Source organism: Alosa pseudoharengus, unplaced genomic scaffold (genome assembly GCF_046254945.1).
Source record: "Alosa pseudoharengus isolate Yale_2024_CS ecotype anadromous, Long Island Sound unplaced genomic scaffold, YU_APseudo_1.1 YU_APseudo_1.1_scf_13, whole genome shotgun sequence".
Classification (NCBI taxonomy): domain Eukaryota; kingdom Metazoa; phylum Chordata; class Actinopteri; order Clupeiformes; family Clupeidae; genus Alosa; species Alosa pseudoharengus.
In genome coordinates, this window is record NW_027468598.1 from 23,713,733 (window position 1) to 23,730,268 (window position 16,536).

Consider the following 16,536-nt stretch of genomic DNA (forward strand, 5'->3'; position numbering starts at 1 on the left):
TCAGCCACAGAGGAACAGCCAAGTCTCAAGGCAACCCGCTAATTGAAATAACATTGTCCCTCTAACTAATGAGGGAGTAAGTAAAAATGGCTTGATCATGACTGTTTCAAAGAGGGATTCTTCTCATGGAAATGACAGATTTCTGGTAAATGCTGTCATTTTATCCTCTGAACATAAGCTATGAGTTATGCTTGCTGTTTGTCATGCTGTAGTGATTATTTAAACACTCCCACTGCTTCCCAAACAGTCTAAACAAGAAATCATACTGTGTAGAGCAGGGGTATTCTATTAATATTCAGCGAGGTCCATTTACAGAAAACTTCCTCAAGCAGAAGTCCGGAGCATCATAGCAATTATGTGTAGCAAGCAGGGTTGTGCACAATTCAAATTGCAATTCTGCTTCCTGTTTGCTACCTCAATTGAAATGCAAGTGAAATTCAAGAATTGAATTGGAATTTAAGAGCCAGTTTCAATTCAATTATGGAATTTTGCACAAGCCTGGTAGCAAGGTCTTCACCACTAGCCTGCTGCCCCAAGTGTTTGCGATAGCTATTCTGTCAAACATTTTGACTTTGTTGCAGCACCTCAGTGACCCCCTTGCATGAATTTGGACTATAGGAGCGTCACTTATCAAGTCTGGCCTATCCCAGCGGAGAAGATTAATATTATAGGAATCATTTTTCCACTTGGAAGGTTAGGTTATGCCTGGGACCTGGGCGATAAATTTAATTTTCTACCAAGTCATGAATTGTGGATATACCTGTAGGCCTTGCAGCCAGGGCTCTCAAGTGTCACGCTTTGAGCGTGACAGTCACTCATTTCGGTCTTTTGTCACGCACTCCAGCCACACATTGTATTTCTCACGCAGAAAAAAATTATAATATTTAATATGCCGCAGTGCCCAAAATGTCTCTGGCCGCGCCGCTCTCACTATGGAACCGGCAAGAATCAAGCACGTCGCCATGCACATCTCCCATGGAGTTCTTAGTCGAGCCTGCCACTTATCAGCCAATCAAAAATAACGAAAGGGGCTACACAATAGCCAATCAGAAAAAAGCACTATTGTATCTGGGTAAGATTTAACGCAACAGCCAATGAAAAAATCGTATCGTATCCTGAATTGTTCACGTGAATCTGCTAGTTTCCAAAGTTTCGTTCATCTTCAGAGGAAACCACTGAGCTTCGAGCATCAGTTTGAGCACAGAGTAAGTCATCTTTTAATGTTACAACAAATCCACAACTTGTTTGACACAAACAACAACGTGACTGCTGCTAGAGAATGTTTCCCAGATAATTAGCATCAGTTGTTCATGAGTGTCTGTAACTTAGCCAACAGTTTTACAGCCTGTTCACTGACAACACTTGGTCAGAACAAGTAGCCTAGTCATATTTTCGTTATCACACGATGACTGACATATTGTCACATTATAAACATCTCTCTCTCTCCAAATAGGCTTAACAATTTTATTAGCACTAAATAAACTGTATTGCATATTGTCATAAGTCACTTTTAGTTTGAAAATCATGTCATATTGTATAATTAATTATATCCTGGCCATGGATGCATTAATCATTGCATTTGTCTTTCAAAGATGTCAGGTAAGAAAAACAATTAAGCATCATCTCATTCGCCCTGAGAGGAAAGCCCCCTATAAAGGCCAGGTGAGTGGATGCTAGCTCAGAGGTGGTGAAAAGGGTAGGTCCGTCATTGAATTGTCAATGCCATGTGTCAAATCTTTTGTTCTGCAAGTCTGAGCAATTATAAATTATACTTATGCCCCATTTTGAGTTTTTTGCCCAACATTGCACATCATCTACTTAGGAGGGCATTGCTCCTACATACTTTGGCCGATAATCAAATCAATCGATCAATTCAATTAGAATCAATTAGAATAACTGTGTGATGTACTGACACAGAGTTACAGAGGCTAGAATATTGTTTTCTTTTTCTTCCGGATAACAAGCATCTCTGAACTGACCACATTTCAGCCCTCTAGGTCTTGACTTGATATAACTTAGAAACACAACTGAGCCCTAGCATCAGGTCTGGTGAAGCTGTGTGCAAAAGTAGATCAATATAGAATGACAATATGAGTAGCCTACTTTAGACCATTATTTGCCAAGGTATTCTCATGCGTTAAATGCCCTATAGAAACTACCCATAGGACTTTTGGTTATCTAAAATGCATACTGACAATCAGATCCTTACTGCATATGAACCCCTTTGAAGCATAATCTTGGCCTCAAATTAAAGGTAACACTCTGAAGTTTCATGCTTGCATTTGGTGTACTTCAGGGGTTCTGATATGGAATGACTATACTAAATATGGAATAATTACAAAAAAGTATAAATCATTAAAATTTCTATTTCAATTCAATTGGTGTGTATAAGATGGACTATACATCTGCACAACTAATATTGGATCAACTGTTAACCGACACATCTGAGGGCATATTAATAACAGCAACAAAAACACTAGTAATACTATTATTAATGAAACACCCCCATTCCCGCAACCCGTCCGACCCGCCATCCCTTTGACCCCCGGACGGGGGGGGGGGCGTCGACAGGGAATGTCACTCCTGCCTGTCCTCAAAACTTGAGAGCCCTGCAGCATATTCTTCTTTAACAAGGAACATTAAAAGTCAGGGTAAGCAATGCTGAGCATTTAAGTCAGGGTAAGCAATGCTGAGCATTTTTTTTATTTTTTGTAACATTCAGTGAATATCTCCTCACAATCCGCAAGATCTCCATTCTCTGAGTATACTCTGTAAAAAACAAAAACAATATTCCTACACAGCTCTGGCTCTTTGAACAAAGTGGGGGTACCACTGTCCCCTCAAACTATAACAGAACACTGTGTGGAGTTTATCGGTGAGCACTGTGGGAGGGATGAGCTAGCCTGGCTCCGCCCTCCTACGTACTTCCGCTCAACATGTCGACATTAAACTCGACATTTCGAGAATAAAGTTGAAATGTAATGTCGGCTTTAATCTCGACGTGTCGACTTTAAAGTCGCCACGTACGTCGACATTAAACTCGACATTTCGAGAATAAAGTTGAAATATCATATCTACTTTAATCTCGACGTGACGACTTTAAAGTCGACATGCTGACATTAAACTCGCAATAGGCCCTAGGCCTACTCTTTAAACATAGCCTACACAGTTTAAGATGTAGCCTACACTAATACACAATATGTTATATAAAAGAAAAATGGGCTTCAAATAGGTGTTAGCCTATTTCAGATTGCTAGATTGCAGATATTCAGATAGATTGCGTCTTGTCTGTTAACTAATCATTGCCGTCATCGTGAAGTGCTGTCTAGCGGTTATGGAAATACCATGCACTATGCCGTTTAGGCTAAATAGCTAGAAAAATATATGTATCCACTGATATAATGTTTCTATACAAAATGTTTTTTTCACTCTGTTTTACGTGGTTAAGGCCACTGCACATCCAAATAACTGCCCTTCATGACCCACAGGCCGTCACTCTCCAGGATAACATGGCAAAACTAATTTTTCTAAAACTGCTTTTCCATGTCTCACCTGCAATACGTATAGGAGGCTAGAAACACATAGCCTAAGCATATATACTATTTTGATCCCGTGAGAGAATATGTGTGCATGCACTTTATTTATGCACTTTGTGTGCATGTAGGCTACTAGCCTACATGGGGTGGTTGGGAGGACAGCTTTATTCGTCCCTCCATAGACATTCAGCAATAGGCTGTTTTGCATCCATTACAAACAAGCAACGTAAAAGTCTAGGATTGGGGAGAGCGCCTAGTATGCCTCCAGTGCATAAGCATGAAGTTGAACCTTTAGATGAAAAACAACACTTTAATAATAGGCCTACAATAAATAAATAAACCGCTATGACGTTTAGGCCACTTTTGACCATCGCATTTATCGCCTGTAACTCCGTGATAAGGACCTAACAGCAAAGTATTTGGCTGAGCAACGTAGGTTAATATGTTCTATGTTTTGTCCACATGATATAGGCCTATGTCTAATCATTGTTGCACTCGAACACTCTGAATCATTGTTGCACTTGTTGCATTGTTTCATTCGTCCTCCCTTTCAATCGCCCCGAGCGGTCGTTCTCTCTCCAAACTAACTTTATTCTCAAAATGTAGAGTTTAATGTCGACACGTCGAGAATAAAGTCGACATGATATTTCAACTTTATTCTCGAAATGTTGAGTTTAATGTCGACGTGGCGACATTAAAGTCGATACGTCGAGATTAAAGTCGATATTACATTTCAACTTTATTCTCGAAATGTCGAGTTTAATGTTGACATGGTGACTTTAAAGTCAACATTTCGAGTTTAATCTCGTCATGGCAAAAATATTTTTTCCTTCATGTGTGGCCCTTATACTCCGTCGTACATTACAGAATAGCCCTTTGGGATTCCATCTGAAGTATTTTGATTCCATAGCTAGAAAATCGAGCTGTCCTTCTTCTGAATGCCTTTCTAAGCATTTAACATTTCAAATTATTTTCTTCAATAGGCTATATTGAAGTTGCAAATGTGTTCCATTAAACAAATTCAATTTATTAAACTGAATATGTATCAAGCATGTTTGCTACAAAATTGTATATGCTACCAGGGTTGTGCACAATTCGAATTGCAATTCTGCTTCCTGTTTGCTACCTCAATTGAAATGCAAGTGAAATTCAAGAATTAAATTGGAATTTAAGAGCCAGTTTCAATTCAATTATGGAATTTTGCACAAGCCTGTATGCTACACGAATTAACAAAATAACAGTCAGGTCAAAGGGATGTGATATAGCATTTAAAACAGGTCTGAAAACAATCATGTTTTAAAGAATTTAATTGTTTCCAACAGCAGAAGGAATACTACATTTTATTCCTTATAAAACTATCCAGACCCAAAGAGATTTTGACATTTGAAATGCTATTGTAGGCCTAATCACCTGACACATTCAGGTTGAAGGTATTGCTCAACAATGCTATTGGTCGGCTTTCATCAAACCATTTATTAATTAACTTTGCCCTACTCACTGTGTGCCTTTGATCACACCTTACCGCTTGCTTTACTGATGCACTGGACATGCACTCCTGTTATCGCTGTGAGACAGGAAAAATTACTCATGCAGTATCATACACACACAAAAAAACCCAAGTATCAAAACATATTGAGCTGCAAACTTGACCAATTTTATAATGAGAACTCACAGCTTGCTTAGTTAGTTGATATCACTACTGATTTCTGCATTGTTGCTAACATTAAATGATTGAAATGGAAAATTAAGTGCATAGCTACTTAGTGCTGATCTTTGTCTCTGAAGTCCCACTAGCGTTACTGCTCTCTGTTTTCCTCTCAATGGAAATCTCTTGGGTGCTCTTGGAGCCACTGTTGCCATTCACAGATCCCGGTGGGGCAGATTTCTGCTTTGTGCCTCCTGCTGAGGGTATCACTCCATTTTCCCTTCTCCTTTCCACCTTAATTTCCGTCTCTTCAAACAAAATCTTTTTGTTTGTTGTGCCTTCGACCTTCTCTTCTTCTTTTGTGGTATCAACCTTATTTTCCTGATTTGTCGTATCAACCTTATTTCCCTGTTTTGTCATATCAACCTTATTTTCCTGCTTTGTAGCTTCTTCCTTCTTTTCCTCTTTTGACCCTTCAGCTTTCTTTTCCTCTTTTGACCCCTCACCCTTTTTTCCCCCTTTCGTCCCTTCATCTTTCTTTTCCTCTTTTGTCCCTTCATCTTTCTTTTCTTTTTTTGTCTCTTCATCCTTCTTTTCCTCACTTGTCCGTTCATCCTCTATGTGTACAGCCACCTCAAGAGGTGAGGCACTGCCTTGCCAGGCCGTCTTGTTGTCGAAGCCCCGGAAGTTGTTTTTGGCACCCAAGATGTATCGGCTCAGGACGTTGCTGCTTTCAGTCGTGGTGGTTGTGCCCTGGCCTTCCAAACCACTAATAAGGAGGTTGTGCCCTGGCCTTCCAACCAATGTCTTGTGGAGGTCCTTCATCTCTGCATGTACTCTTCCCACCACCTTACTCAGCTCTGTGATCCTGTTTCCGATATCTATGGCAGACATTCACAGATCCAAGTCAAGTGAGCACACACACACACACACACACACACACACACACACACACACACACACACACACACAGGTACAGGCACAGGCACACAAACACACACACAAACGAACAATTGAACAAATGATGGTGATATCTAGAACTTTTCATATCTAGAGCATGTAAATACTTTTCCATACACCCCTTTAAATTTTCTTTAATCTCTTAATCATAACACTGATGGTTTCATATGCCCCTTTTAATTTTCCTTTAATCTCTTAATCATAACACTGATGGGTTCATATGCCCCCTTTACATTACCTTTGCGCTTTGTCTCCTCAAACTCACGCCGTGCTGTCTCAATGTAGCGTTGAACCAGGGCCTTCATTACCTGCAGACGATATGGGATTCGACCCTCACTGTTGTTCAGTGTGCTGTTAGACTGTGAAGTGGCAACAGAAAGTTGTATGTTAGAATGTAATGACAAAGCATGAATGTGAAGCTTGGGCAATCCATATTTTTCAGAATTGTTGATAGATCTTTATTGAAGACATTGCGGTAAACAATGCTGTTGATTAAATTCCTCACCATTGATGCAATTGGAGGGTATTCTGAATTGCTCTTTCGACCGCAACAGCAACAAAGCTTTCGAAAGGTACCCCTGCCAAACATTAGGTAATTCATGTATATTATTATGCAATAATAGGAAATAAATGATTACAGTGTAACATCTTATTAAGTAAACGTGTGACCGCGCACATCCCTTTTCACCGTTTTAGATGGGTGCTGGATCCGAGGAAATAATTCAAGAGTAAAAGAGAGTGATCCGCACACCATATAGTTCCCATGGAAGGTTTTTTTTATTTTGCGTGCAACGTTTCGAGCCCCTGGCTCTTCCTCAGGCAACCAACAAGTGCTTTACAATGTACCATCAATATATCTACATTTGTCCTTATTCACACATGAATCCAATTAGATAATCAATTCCATAGTTTCAATCAATCAATTATACAACATTGATGCAAAGTTCCCGTATGTATAAAGTGCTTAGTGCAAATTTGTATATATATACAGAAAAACAAATAATCAGTTAGTTAATACATTAAATCCACAAATTTACACAACATTGGTATAAAGTCCCAGTATGTATAAAGTGCTTAGTGCAGATTGTACAAACATACATATACACAGTAAATTACATTAATTACAAACACAATATATGTATCAACATTGTAGGCTATCAGATATGAAAAATACCAGATATAAAAGTACAAAAATACATACATACATCTTCAATATTACAGTTATTCCTTTTAACATATAGTAGGTACATCATTTTAGACAGATATAGAGAGACAGTAGACCACAAACGGTATTCACAAAGTGAAGACATCAATCAGTTAACTGGCACCCAAAACAAACAAGAGTCCATTCATGTAAGAAACGGTCTTATATCAAATTCTTCATTCAGACCCCTAGGGGCTAGAGTATTCAGGGCCGTGGGAAGTGAGTTTTGGTTGGGGGTGCTGTAGTCGGCGGGGGGGGGGGGGGGGGTAGTTTGCCAGGAAAAATAGGCTTTATTGAAATGGTAAAAAAGTTATTGTATTTTATTTAAACGCCTTTCTCTGTTAATGGACAACAGCACATGACAGACAGCACAGGCATACATCACTGTCAAGAACATTATGGCTACACTACAGAAAAAATGCGACAAAATGTCGCAAACCACAGATTGAAATAACGCAAACAAAGTAACCGTCTGCTATCTGATGCTACACTAGTAAGGTAACAAAGTTGCTGTAGCCTTGCACCGAAAACTACGGTGAACACGTGAAATATAAAACTGTTGAACACCAACATTAATAAAACGTAATAATTATTGACGCTTCTGACATGGGTGTCAAAACAGGCTAAAGACCCTATCGCACAGCATATTATTAGACAGAACACATTGACTCAAAACATATGCATAACATAGGCCTACACAACGCAATATTCATAGGCTAGCCTACATTAAATTGATCCACATATCACAAATATAGCCTACAACAAATGCTAACATCATAAACGCACAGTGTAGCCTTTAACCTACACTTTCAAAAAGAAGAGAAAGAACGCTCTGAGGAGGCCACTGAAACAGGCACGCAGACACAGATGAATAAGTTCTTCTACCTCTCTGAAGAGAGCTCTTGTTTGTGGATGGAGCTTACTCAATATCCATGCCACCTTTCACCGTGGTGCACCGAGACTCCCCGATAACACTATGCATCATTTTAAGCTGAAGATTGAGGCGGCCTGTGTTCAGCTCCTTGGGAAATTCACGGTAATTTTCAGCTACTTAATATGGCATATTGTCGTACCATAAAGCTAGCGTCATAGGATATCTCCCTCCGGTTTGTTTTGTTAATTTGTTTAGTTTTTGTTTAGATCTCCCAGGTCTAATGTAACATTTTTTAGTGCATAATAGAATAATAGACAGGGGGACGGAGAGTTTATCTTTTTCTGATCGTGAGTGGTATGACACATAAATACGCGTGCTTTCCTGCAGGGGGTGCTGCCGCACCCCCAGCACCCCCACGGCTATGAGAGTATTTAGTGTGTAAATCCAGAAGAGTTCCCTTTTTAATAGCATAGAGTTTATATCACCCCCCCTACGTGGCTGTTTTATCGTTTCAATCCCCAAGTAGCGAAGGTTGGCAACCGTGTGTTTGGCTTTGTTGAAATGTAAAGCAACTGGACTTGAAGCGACATTATTTCTTATAGCACCATGATGTTCTGAAATTCTGGTTTTTAAAGTTCTTGTCGTTTTTCCAATATACGCCAGGCCGCATGGGCACTTCAACATGTGGATTACATTGGTCGTTGTACAGGATATTATCCCTTTTATCTGATATTGTTTGCCACTATAGGGATGATTAAATGTGTTTGTTTTGTGTGTAAAATTACACTGTTGGCATCTCCCACATGGGTAGTTGCCTGCCGGTATGGAGCTTAAGAAATGTGTGGGTATTGCTGACGATATATCAGCTCTTACTAACATATTACGAAGGTTGGATGGCCTTTTAAATACTATGCGTGGGGGACTAGAGAAACACATCTGGAGGGAAGGGTCCGTGCTAACAATATTCCAATGCTGTTTTATTACACTTTCTATGGCTTTTGCTACAGGAGAGTATTGGACAGCACATATTAGGCCTACTCGGTTTTCATTTTTCTTGGTTTTCTTGGTCCCAAGACAATCCATTTGGGATACTTCTGAAAAGCGTAGAGAGGCATTTGTTATCCATGATTCTTCATATCCCCTTTCTCTAAATCGTTTTTCCATGTCCTTACTTTGTTTTCTATAATCATCCTCTGCACTGCATATACGTCTGATTCTGCTGAACTGAGATATAGGCAGATTCTTTTTTAAGGGGACTGGGTGGTATGATTCGCCATGTAGGAGTGAATTTCTGTCCGTGGGTTTTCGGTATAGGTCCGTTTTTTGCATCAATGTTGTATAATTGATTGATTGAAACTATGGAATTGATTATCTAATTGGATTCATGTGTGAATAAGGACAAATGTAGATATATTGATGGTACATTGTAAAGCACTTGTTGGTTGCCTGAGGAAGAGCCAGGGGCTCGAAACGAAAAAAAAAACCTTCCATGGGAGCTATATGGTGTGCGGATCACTCTCTTTTACAGTGTAACATCTACCATTTTTTCTGCCACTGCCTTACCTACTTAGCATAGTATTCAGTCACTACTAGTTGATTTAGTGCCTGTTATCCCAAAATCACAATACAGCTCTCTTAAGATACTTGACTGTTTGAGGCTTACTGATATGCTAGATCAGAGGCCTGAAAGTCTATGGAGATAAGGCACTGATGGTACAATTTTCTGGTAATTTTATAACATTTCAGTTCACTTTTGGAGGTAAACAGAAACATAGATAACTTGGTAGGCATCCGCTCAATGCTACCAAGCCAGTTTTAATGAATTGAATATAATCTAATGTGCCCACCTCACAGAGTAAAACAGGGCTTTGGGTGAAGGAATGATGTTGAAAGGCACTGGCATGGTGAGGCCCTCTCGGAAGTAGCTCAGGTAGAGTTTGGAGCGGGCAAATTTCCACTCAACATCAGCATCATCCTGACAACAACATGAAGATGGAGTACTTGTATGAAGAATCATCTTCATCATATACCTCTTCATTTAATCTCATGCATCACTGTCACTGGCTGTCATCACAGTGACAGGTAGACACAAGTGTTTTATTGATAACTTGGAGCAGATGCTTATTGCACAAAGAAATGCTCTGGACTACAATACAAAAACATGAATGAAGTAGGTACATGAAGTACTAATAAAGTACAATAGCTGCATAGAAAATACTTACCTCAATCTTTTGGAAGGAGTTGGTGATCATAGCTATAAGCATATTGAGAAGCACAATGACTATAACCAAAGTGAATATTCCATAAAAGATTCTCCCCACAAATTCAGCCAGCGCATAGTCTGGCATATCCACATAGTCCTGATTGACAACACCAAACATGGTCCAAAACAGGAAATTAATAGTTTCATTAAACCTGAAACAAAAAAAAGAATATGCATGCGTCTGTTTTCTGAAATAGCCTTTACAATTAACAAATGTAATTTTACACATTCATTTGATTCTTGCACTTGGCCCTGAATGAACAGAATGTCCTAAAAAGAACACTTTGTCACTTAAATGCAATTAAATGAAATACAATAAAGATGACATACTGCCCAAGGTGTGGGGTGTTAACATAAGGCACATATATGTTGTTAATTCCACAGAGGAATGCAGTCCCAATTATCATCAGCAAGAACATAAATCTGAAGAGAAAGGAACAACACATGTTAATGAGCTCTACTATTTCAATCAGACCATATCTCAATAATGAATGCTATGGCGCTGATGTGCTGTCAGACGTGTCTCACCTCATCATGTCGTCAATCATCTTCCCGATTGAGATCTGCAGGGTTCCCAGCGACTCGTGGGCAGGCAGGATGTAGGCCAGGCGGGTGAAGCTGAGCATGCTGGTTACTGCAAACAGGATCTCTGAGAGGAACTGCGGGTCTTCCTGTCGCCAGTCCTTTCTCACTGGGAACACACTTACATTTTTACATCTACATTTACATCCACATTTGAAGAGTTTGGTTCCTAAACGCTACATCCTTTATTTTAATGATTTTTCAATCAATAAATAACAATAGTAACAATACATACTAGGGAAAAGTTAAAGGGATTAGTAGCAAATTAGAACCCCTGAGTGACTATGATGGTGACTAACATTTAGCATTTAGCTAAAGTTTTAACAGATGTATGCAAATGTGATTTATGGAGGGGCACTCTGGTAGTCTGGCTTTCACCAGACCAAGCTCAATCTTTTAAGACTGAACACTGGTCTGGGGAGTCCGCTATGTATTTTCTACTGCACAAGAGGCGTGATCAATGGGCATAGCTCAAATGACTCTGTACGTAATTGGATAGTCATTTACCAATCTGACCAACGAACCGGGTGACGTTTACAGAGCGACGCGAAACCTCAATAGGGGTTAATAGCCAATAGTGCGCTAGATGGATAAGCCAGATTGTGATTGGTCCCGGCAAAATTGTAACGGAAGCAACAGAAAAAGATGCACAGGTTTCCAGCCTGAGTTGCAGGGCGAAAAAGAAATCCCCGTCAGATCACGCTGGGTTTACCCAGCCTAGCACTCATTGTGATTTATATTTAATTTCTGTTTGAAACAAATTCGCCCAGTCCATTTTTAATAATGTTTGTATGTTAGTGTTTTGCCGTGTTTTGGTGTTGGCATTCTTGTAACCTGAATCTGTGAAGTAAACACAGTCCTCCACTGCATTTGGGTCTTTGCATACGAAGTATCCTTTCAGCATGATAAGGACTCGCAGGGCAAAGGAGGCCAGATACATGCTGAGGACCATCATATCTAGAATGTTCCACCAGTCCAGGAAGTAGCTTCTGAGGCCTTCAATCCAAACCTCTTTACATTCAAACCAGAAGAAACCTGAAGATATAAACAACATGATGTACCCATCTGTTTTGAGAGGATGTTTTTGAAGGAGTGCTTGTGGTGTTGTACATGATAGTATTATACACCAGACTTTCAAACTACTCAGTACTGCTAATAGTACTATTCAGTATCTTTCAAACTAGTAACTATAGTACTCTGTACTATAGATGAGGTTACACAAATAATAAAATTGACCTTGTGACATACCAACTACCCAAATCATGTGTAGAGAGTTGTGCAGGAAGTTCTGTGTGCGGGAAGAAAAGTCGACTCTGTAGATCTCCATGAAGATGGACTCGCCCAGGAGAGTGATTAGAAACCACATATAAGATGCAGAATGAAGCAGGAATTTAATCACAGGGATCTTCATGATCTTCCCAAACTGAAAAAAAAAAAAAAAAAAGAAGCAAATAAAGCATAATCCAACATGGAAACATCAATACTGTACACCTTAGCCAATCAGATATGGGGACATGCTGCACCTTGGATTTTGGGGCCACCCAGTAGACAAGACAGAGGAAGGGCATTGTGAGGAAGATGGCGAGAGACACCAGAAGCTTCCATGCAGTCCTACTTCCCCTCCACCAGGAGAGATTCCCGCACCAAATAGAGGACAGAACTTGCTGACAGATGGGGTGAGTCACAAACTGTTTGGACAGAGGAGATCAGGAAGATCATGTTCATCAAAATATGCCACAAGTGAGCTGTCATCATGGAGCCAGTTCTTCATCTGTGCTGCACTGTGTCCAGATATATGACTTATTTAGTTAGTAATTTAGTCTTAATCTTTATTTTTTTAGTCTTAGTCTTTAGTTAATATTTTAAAATCTTGTCAACCACTGTACATTATTTTGTTTTTATTGCAAACAAGCTTATTTATTAGCCAGACAATAGTACTTCTGCAAAAAACTGCGTGGACCTGTTTTTGATTGTAGTTCACAGCTAGACGGAGGCGGGATAAATTTGGGATTCCCTCGTCAAATGTTTGATCATCTACGTCATCATCACTGTCGGCGTCATAGTTGTTCAGGATGGTGGTGACCTCGCTTTGGTTCCGGCACATGGCTAGCAGCTCCACGGCAAACTCCTGACACAACTCCTCCAGATTCAAGTATTGGGGCTGAAGAGATCACATAGTAATGTTAGAGAGGCACTAGAATGAGGTGAGGGAAAATGCAGACTTTGTTGCACCAATTGTGTTTAAAGTTCTGTTGGGGTTTTATTAAGTGGCACCAACAAGGTGGGCCTAAATATAATACAAATATAAACAAAAGTTAAATTATAGAGGCAACTGGATCAATAGATTTTGAGTTTTCTCAACTCTCGAGTACCTTTGTCAACTTTACACTGGTTTTCAAGTTTAGATCAAAGCTGCCAACTTTGATTTTCTAGTTCACCTAATTTATGAGTAAAAAAACTCAAAGGCTCCCATACAAGTATACCAACCAGGCCCGAGATTACTTAATTCAAAACACCGGATGATATATGCGCAGTGTAGGCTGCTGCCGATGAACGGCTGACAAAATCACCTTAAATAAAATACAAAGAACAGGATGGGACTTAACTAGACGTCTCAGTCATAGATGTTATAAAGGCTAGGCCTACGTATACAGCATAGATGGGTGATTTGTAGTGATTTGTCCATCATGTGAAGGTGATACAGTAAGCATCTCATTGCTTAGTGCTACCACAATATCTCATTGAATCTCAGAAGCTAAACAGAGTGGACCTGGTTATCACTTGGGTGACTGCCTGGTGTAAGCTTTATATTGTATTTGAAAATTAAGTGAACAAGAAAATCCAAGTTGGTAGAATTAATGTCTAAACTCAAGTTCAAGACTCAAAGATCTATTTCTCAACATTTTATTTAATGTAATAACTTTTTTTTAAATCCTTTTAGGCTATACTACTCATGCTTTATGGCTGAAATGTTACTGTAGTCGATCCTACCTTGAACTCTGGTTCTTTCTTGGAGAGCTTGCGGAGCTCACGGCTGAGGTGGAAGGCGCTGAGCATGGGGTCCTCAGCAGTGACAGACAGGTAGGCACGGCTGGCAATCCCTCTGTAGGTGTTGATGCGGGAGAGGGAGAACTTGAGCAGGTCGTACTGCCGGGCGTTGCGGCACTCCAGGCAGATGCAGGATATGGAGTGAGGCAGGGGGATGTCGTGTCCCCTCTGAGTCAGCATGGTGACGATCTCATACAGGTCTTTCTGGCAGGCGAGTGTTAGCGGGGTCACTCCCGGGGCGAACTGAGAGTCATCGATTGAGTGGTCAAAGATGGCTGTCGAGAAGGAGCGCACATCCATCTTGTTGCCTTTCTCCTGGTCGAGCCGGTCGAGCAGTAGCTTCACAATCCGTGGCTGGTTGGTATCCACAGCAACGAGGAGGGCCTCATGGATCTGACGAAAGTCAAACTTGACCCCTAGAAAAAGGGTGGTCATCACATCTTCGTTGCCCAGGCGGATGGAAAGGTTAAGAGCCTCCCTCCAGAGCCGATCTTCAGAATCATCTAGCTGGCGAATGATGCCATCTCCAGTGGACAGCAGCTTGCTAACAAGCACAATATTTCCCTCATGGATGGCAGCAATCAACTCAGGAGGAAAATGCAACTTTTTGTTCACAATCTCTTTCCACTGATCAGACTGTGGTACAAACAGAATAGTAAACCAGTTTATTTTTAGTTGCCACATCAAAAATGCTCTACAACAGTTTTGTGATGAAAACAACACAGTTTTAGTGATGTAGCCTAACTCAGAGTTTCAGACTGATGAAACTAACCCTAAAAGCTGTGGCAAATGCAATTATATTTAGGTTTTGATTATTGTTATGCTATAATATTATTTAACTGGCATTAGATTACATTAAGGCGAGGAAATAAGATTGTAAACAATCTCTCTTAATCTTGTTGAAGAGAATTAGGTTACTTACCGTGATGTTTTCCATGACTGCTTATGCCATGAGATATACTTGCACAATATGGTCCTATGGTTTTGGAAAATATTTTTCAAAGATTTCATGTACTTCCAAAATACATAGTCCAACTTTCTTTGCTAAATATGGATGTGACAAAGGGTGTGTTCAACCTTCAGCGGTTGAAACTGACGGAAGCCCCTCTCAGCTGTGCATCTTGTCCTCATCTGGGAAATTGTTTGAATGTGCAGTGAGTGTACTCTGCCCTGACACCAAAAACAACCACCTCCCAGGAGGAGACAGGTCAATTAACACTCACAACCATCTCAGTCCTCATTAGGTCTTTTAGAACAGAATCATTTTGAAGAAGGTTAATTAATTTCACCTATATGAAATGACAACACATATAAAATACATACAGTATGTCTGAATACATATTTGAATACATAAATACCCTCCTCATAGATAGGCAGTCTGGTAGACAAGGAGTTGAGATGAAATTACATTCAAGAATATTCATTTCACTGAGGCACTAACATCTCTCTGATTATGCCTATCAGGACAGAAGAGTGCTACCCACTACCAAGTTAATTCCTATGACTGAGGGCCTCAGTGAACACGAACCAGTCAAGTGTGCTTTGAAGCCATTGGATGATCTAAAAGCCATGTCATTCTCCCCATGAGGGTTGTTTGTGTTCAGATTAAATTTAGTCACAGTTGCTTCTAAATGATTATTATGGAGCCATTACAATGGTTGGATACCACTACTGAAACCTATAAATCCCAACACAAACTCATGGAAAACAATTGATTGAATTGCTTACATATTCATGTGAAATCACCATGACATAACTCTGTACATTTCCCAATCTTATTGGGAATGTGTGAAATAATGAATAATGGTCATTTCTGCTTCTTTGGGCAAAGCCTCAGGTTGGTTTTGAACTACTAAAAGCCAGTGCTGTGCTTCTATGAAATGTATTTATTGTACTCCAGCCCCATGCATCATAATGGCCACTATTTAAATGCCCGAGTCTCTGGATCTCTCTCGATTTATTATACTGCCTCTGATAGTAATCATTACAAATGATGCTGTAGCTAGACTGCTACTTAATATATCACTTGTAATTATTCAAAAGTTTTTTTTTATTCTCTTGATATGTCCTAGATAGGAATTATAAAGCACAGTCATCATGAATGGCACTTCACAAAAACAGAATGTGCCATTAACTGCGTTCTGTTAGAGACAGGATATGGCTCTTTTCTGTACAATCTGATTGATGAGCTATGGTGAGGAAAATTACAGTATTGAAATGACTAGACATTGAATTGTCTAGTCATTATCCGCTATTCTGTAAATATTCTATAAAGAACCTCGTGACAGTGCAGGCTCTTACTTTCCCCCAGTGAAGATGTCTCATTCTTTTGACACATTTGACAGCCCCTCTTGATTTGGCTATTCATATTCACAGCCAGCACTGAAGTGAAGTTTAAGTGCAATGCTAGGTCATTAGATGGAT

At 39.9% G+C, this 16,536-nt stretch overlaps 1 protein-coding gene across 1 annotated transcript; it reads right to left on the reverse strand.

Moving 5' to 3' along the window:
* Positions 1-5,292: 5,292 nt before the first annotated feature.
* Positions 5,293-15,049, reverse strand: trpc2a (transient receptor potential cation channel subfamily C member 2a). Its single transcript, XM_076281714.1, has 13 exons — positions 15,035-15,049; positions 14,056-14,748; positions 13,025-13,225; positions 12,588-12,752; positions 12,313-12,487; positions 11,899-12,099; positions 11,011-11,173; positions 10,813-10,905; positions 10,442-10,634; positions 10,067-10,194; positions 6,647-6,719; positions 6,380-6,500; positions 5,293-6,062 (listed from the first exon to the last, which is right to left on the reverse strand). The coding sequence occupies exons 1-13, from the start codon at positions 15,047-15,049 to the stop codon at positions 5,293-5,295; spliced, it is 2,991 nt and encodes a 996-aa protein (XP_076137829.1).
* Positions 15,050-16,536: the final 1,487 nt, after the last annotated feature.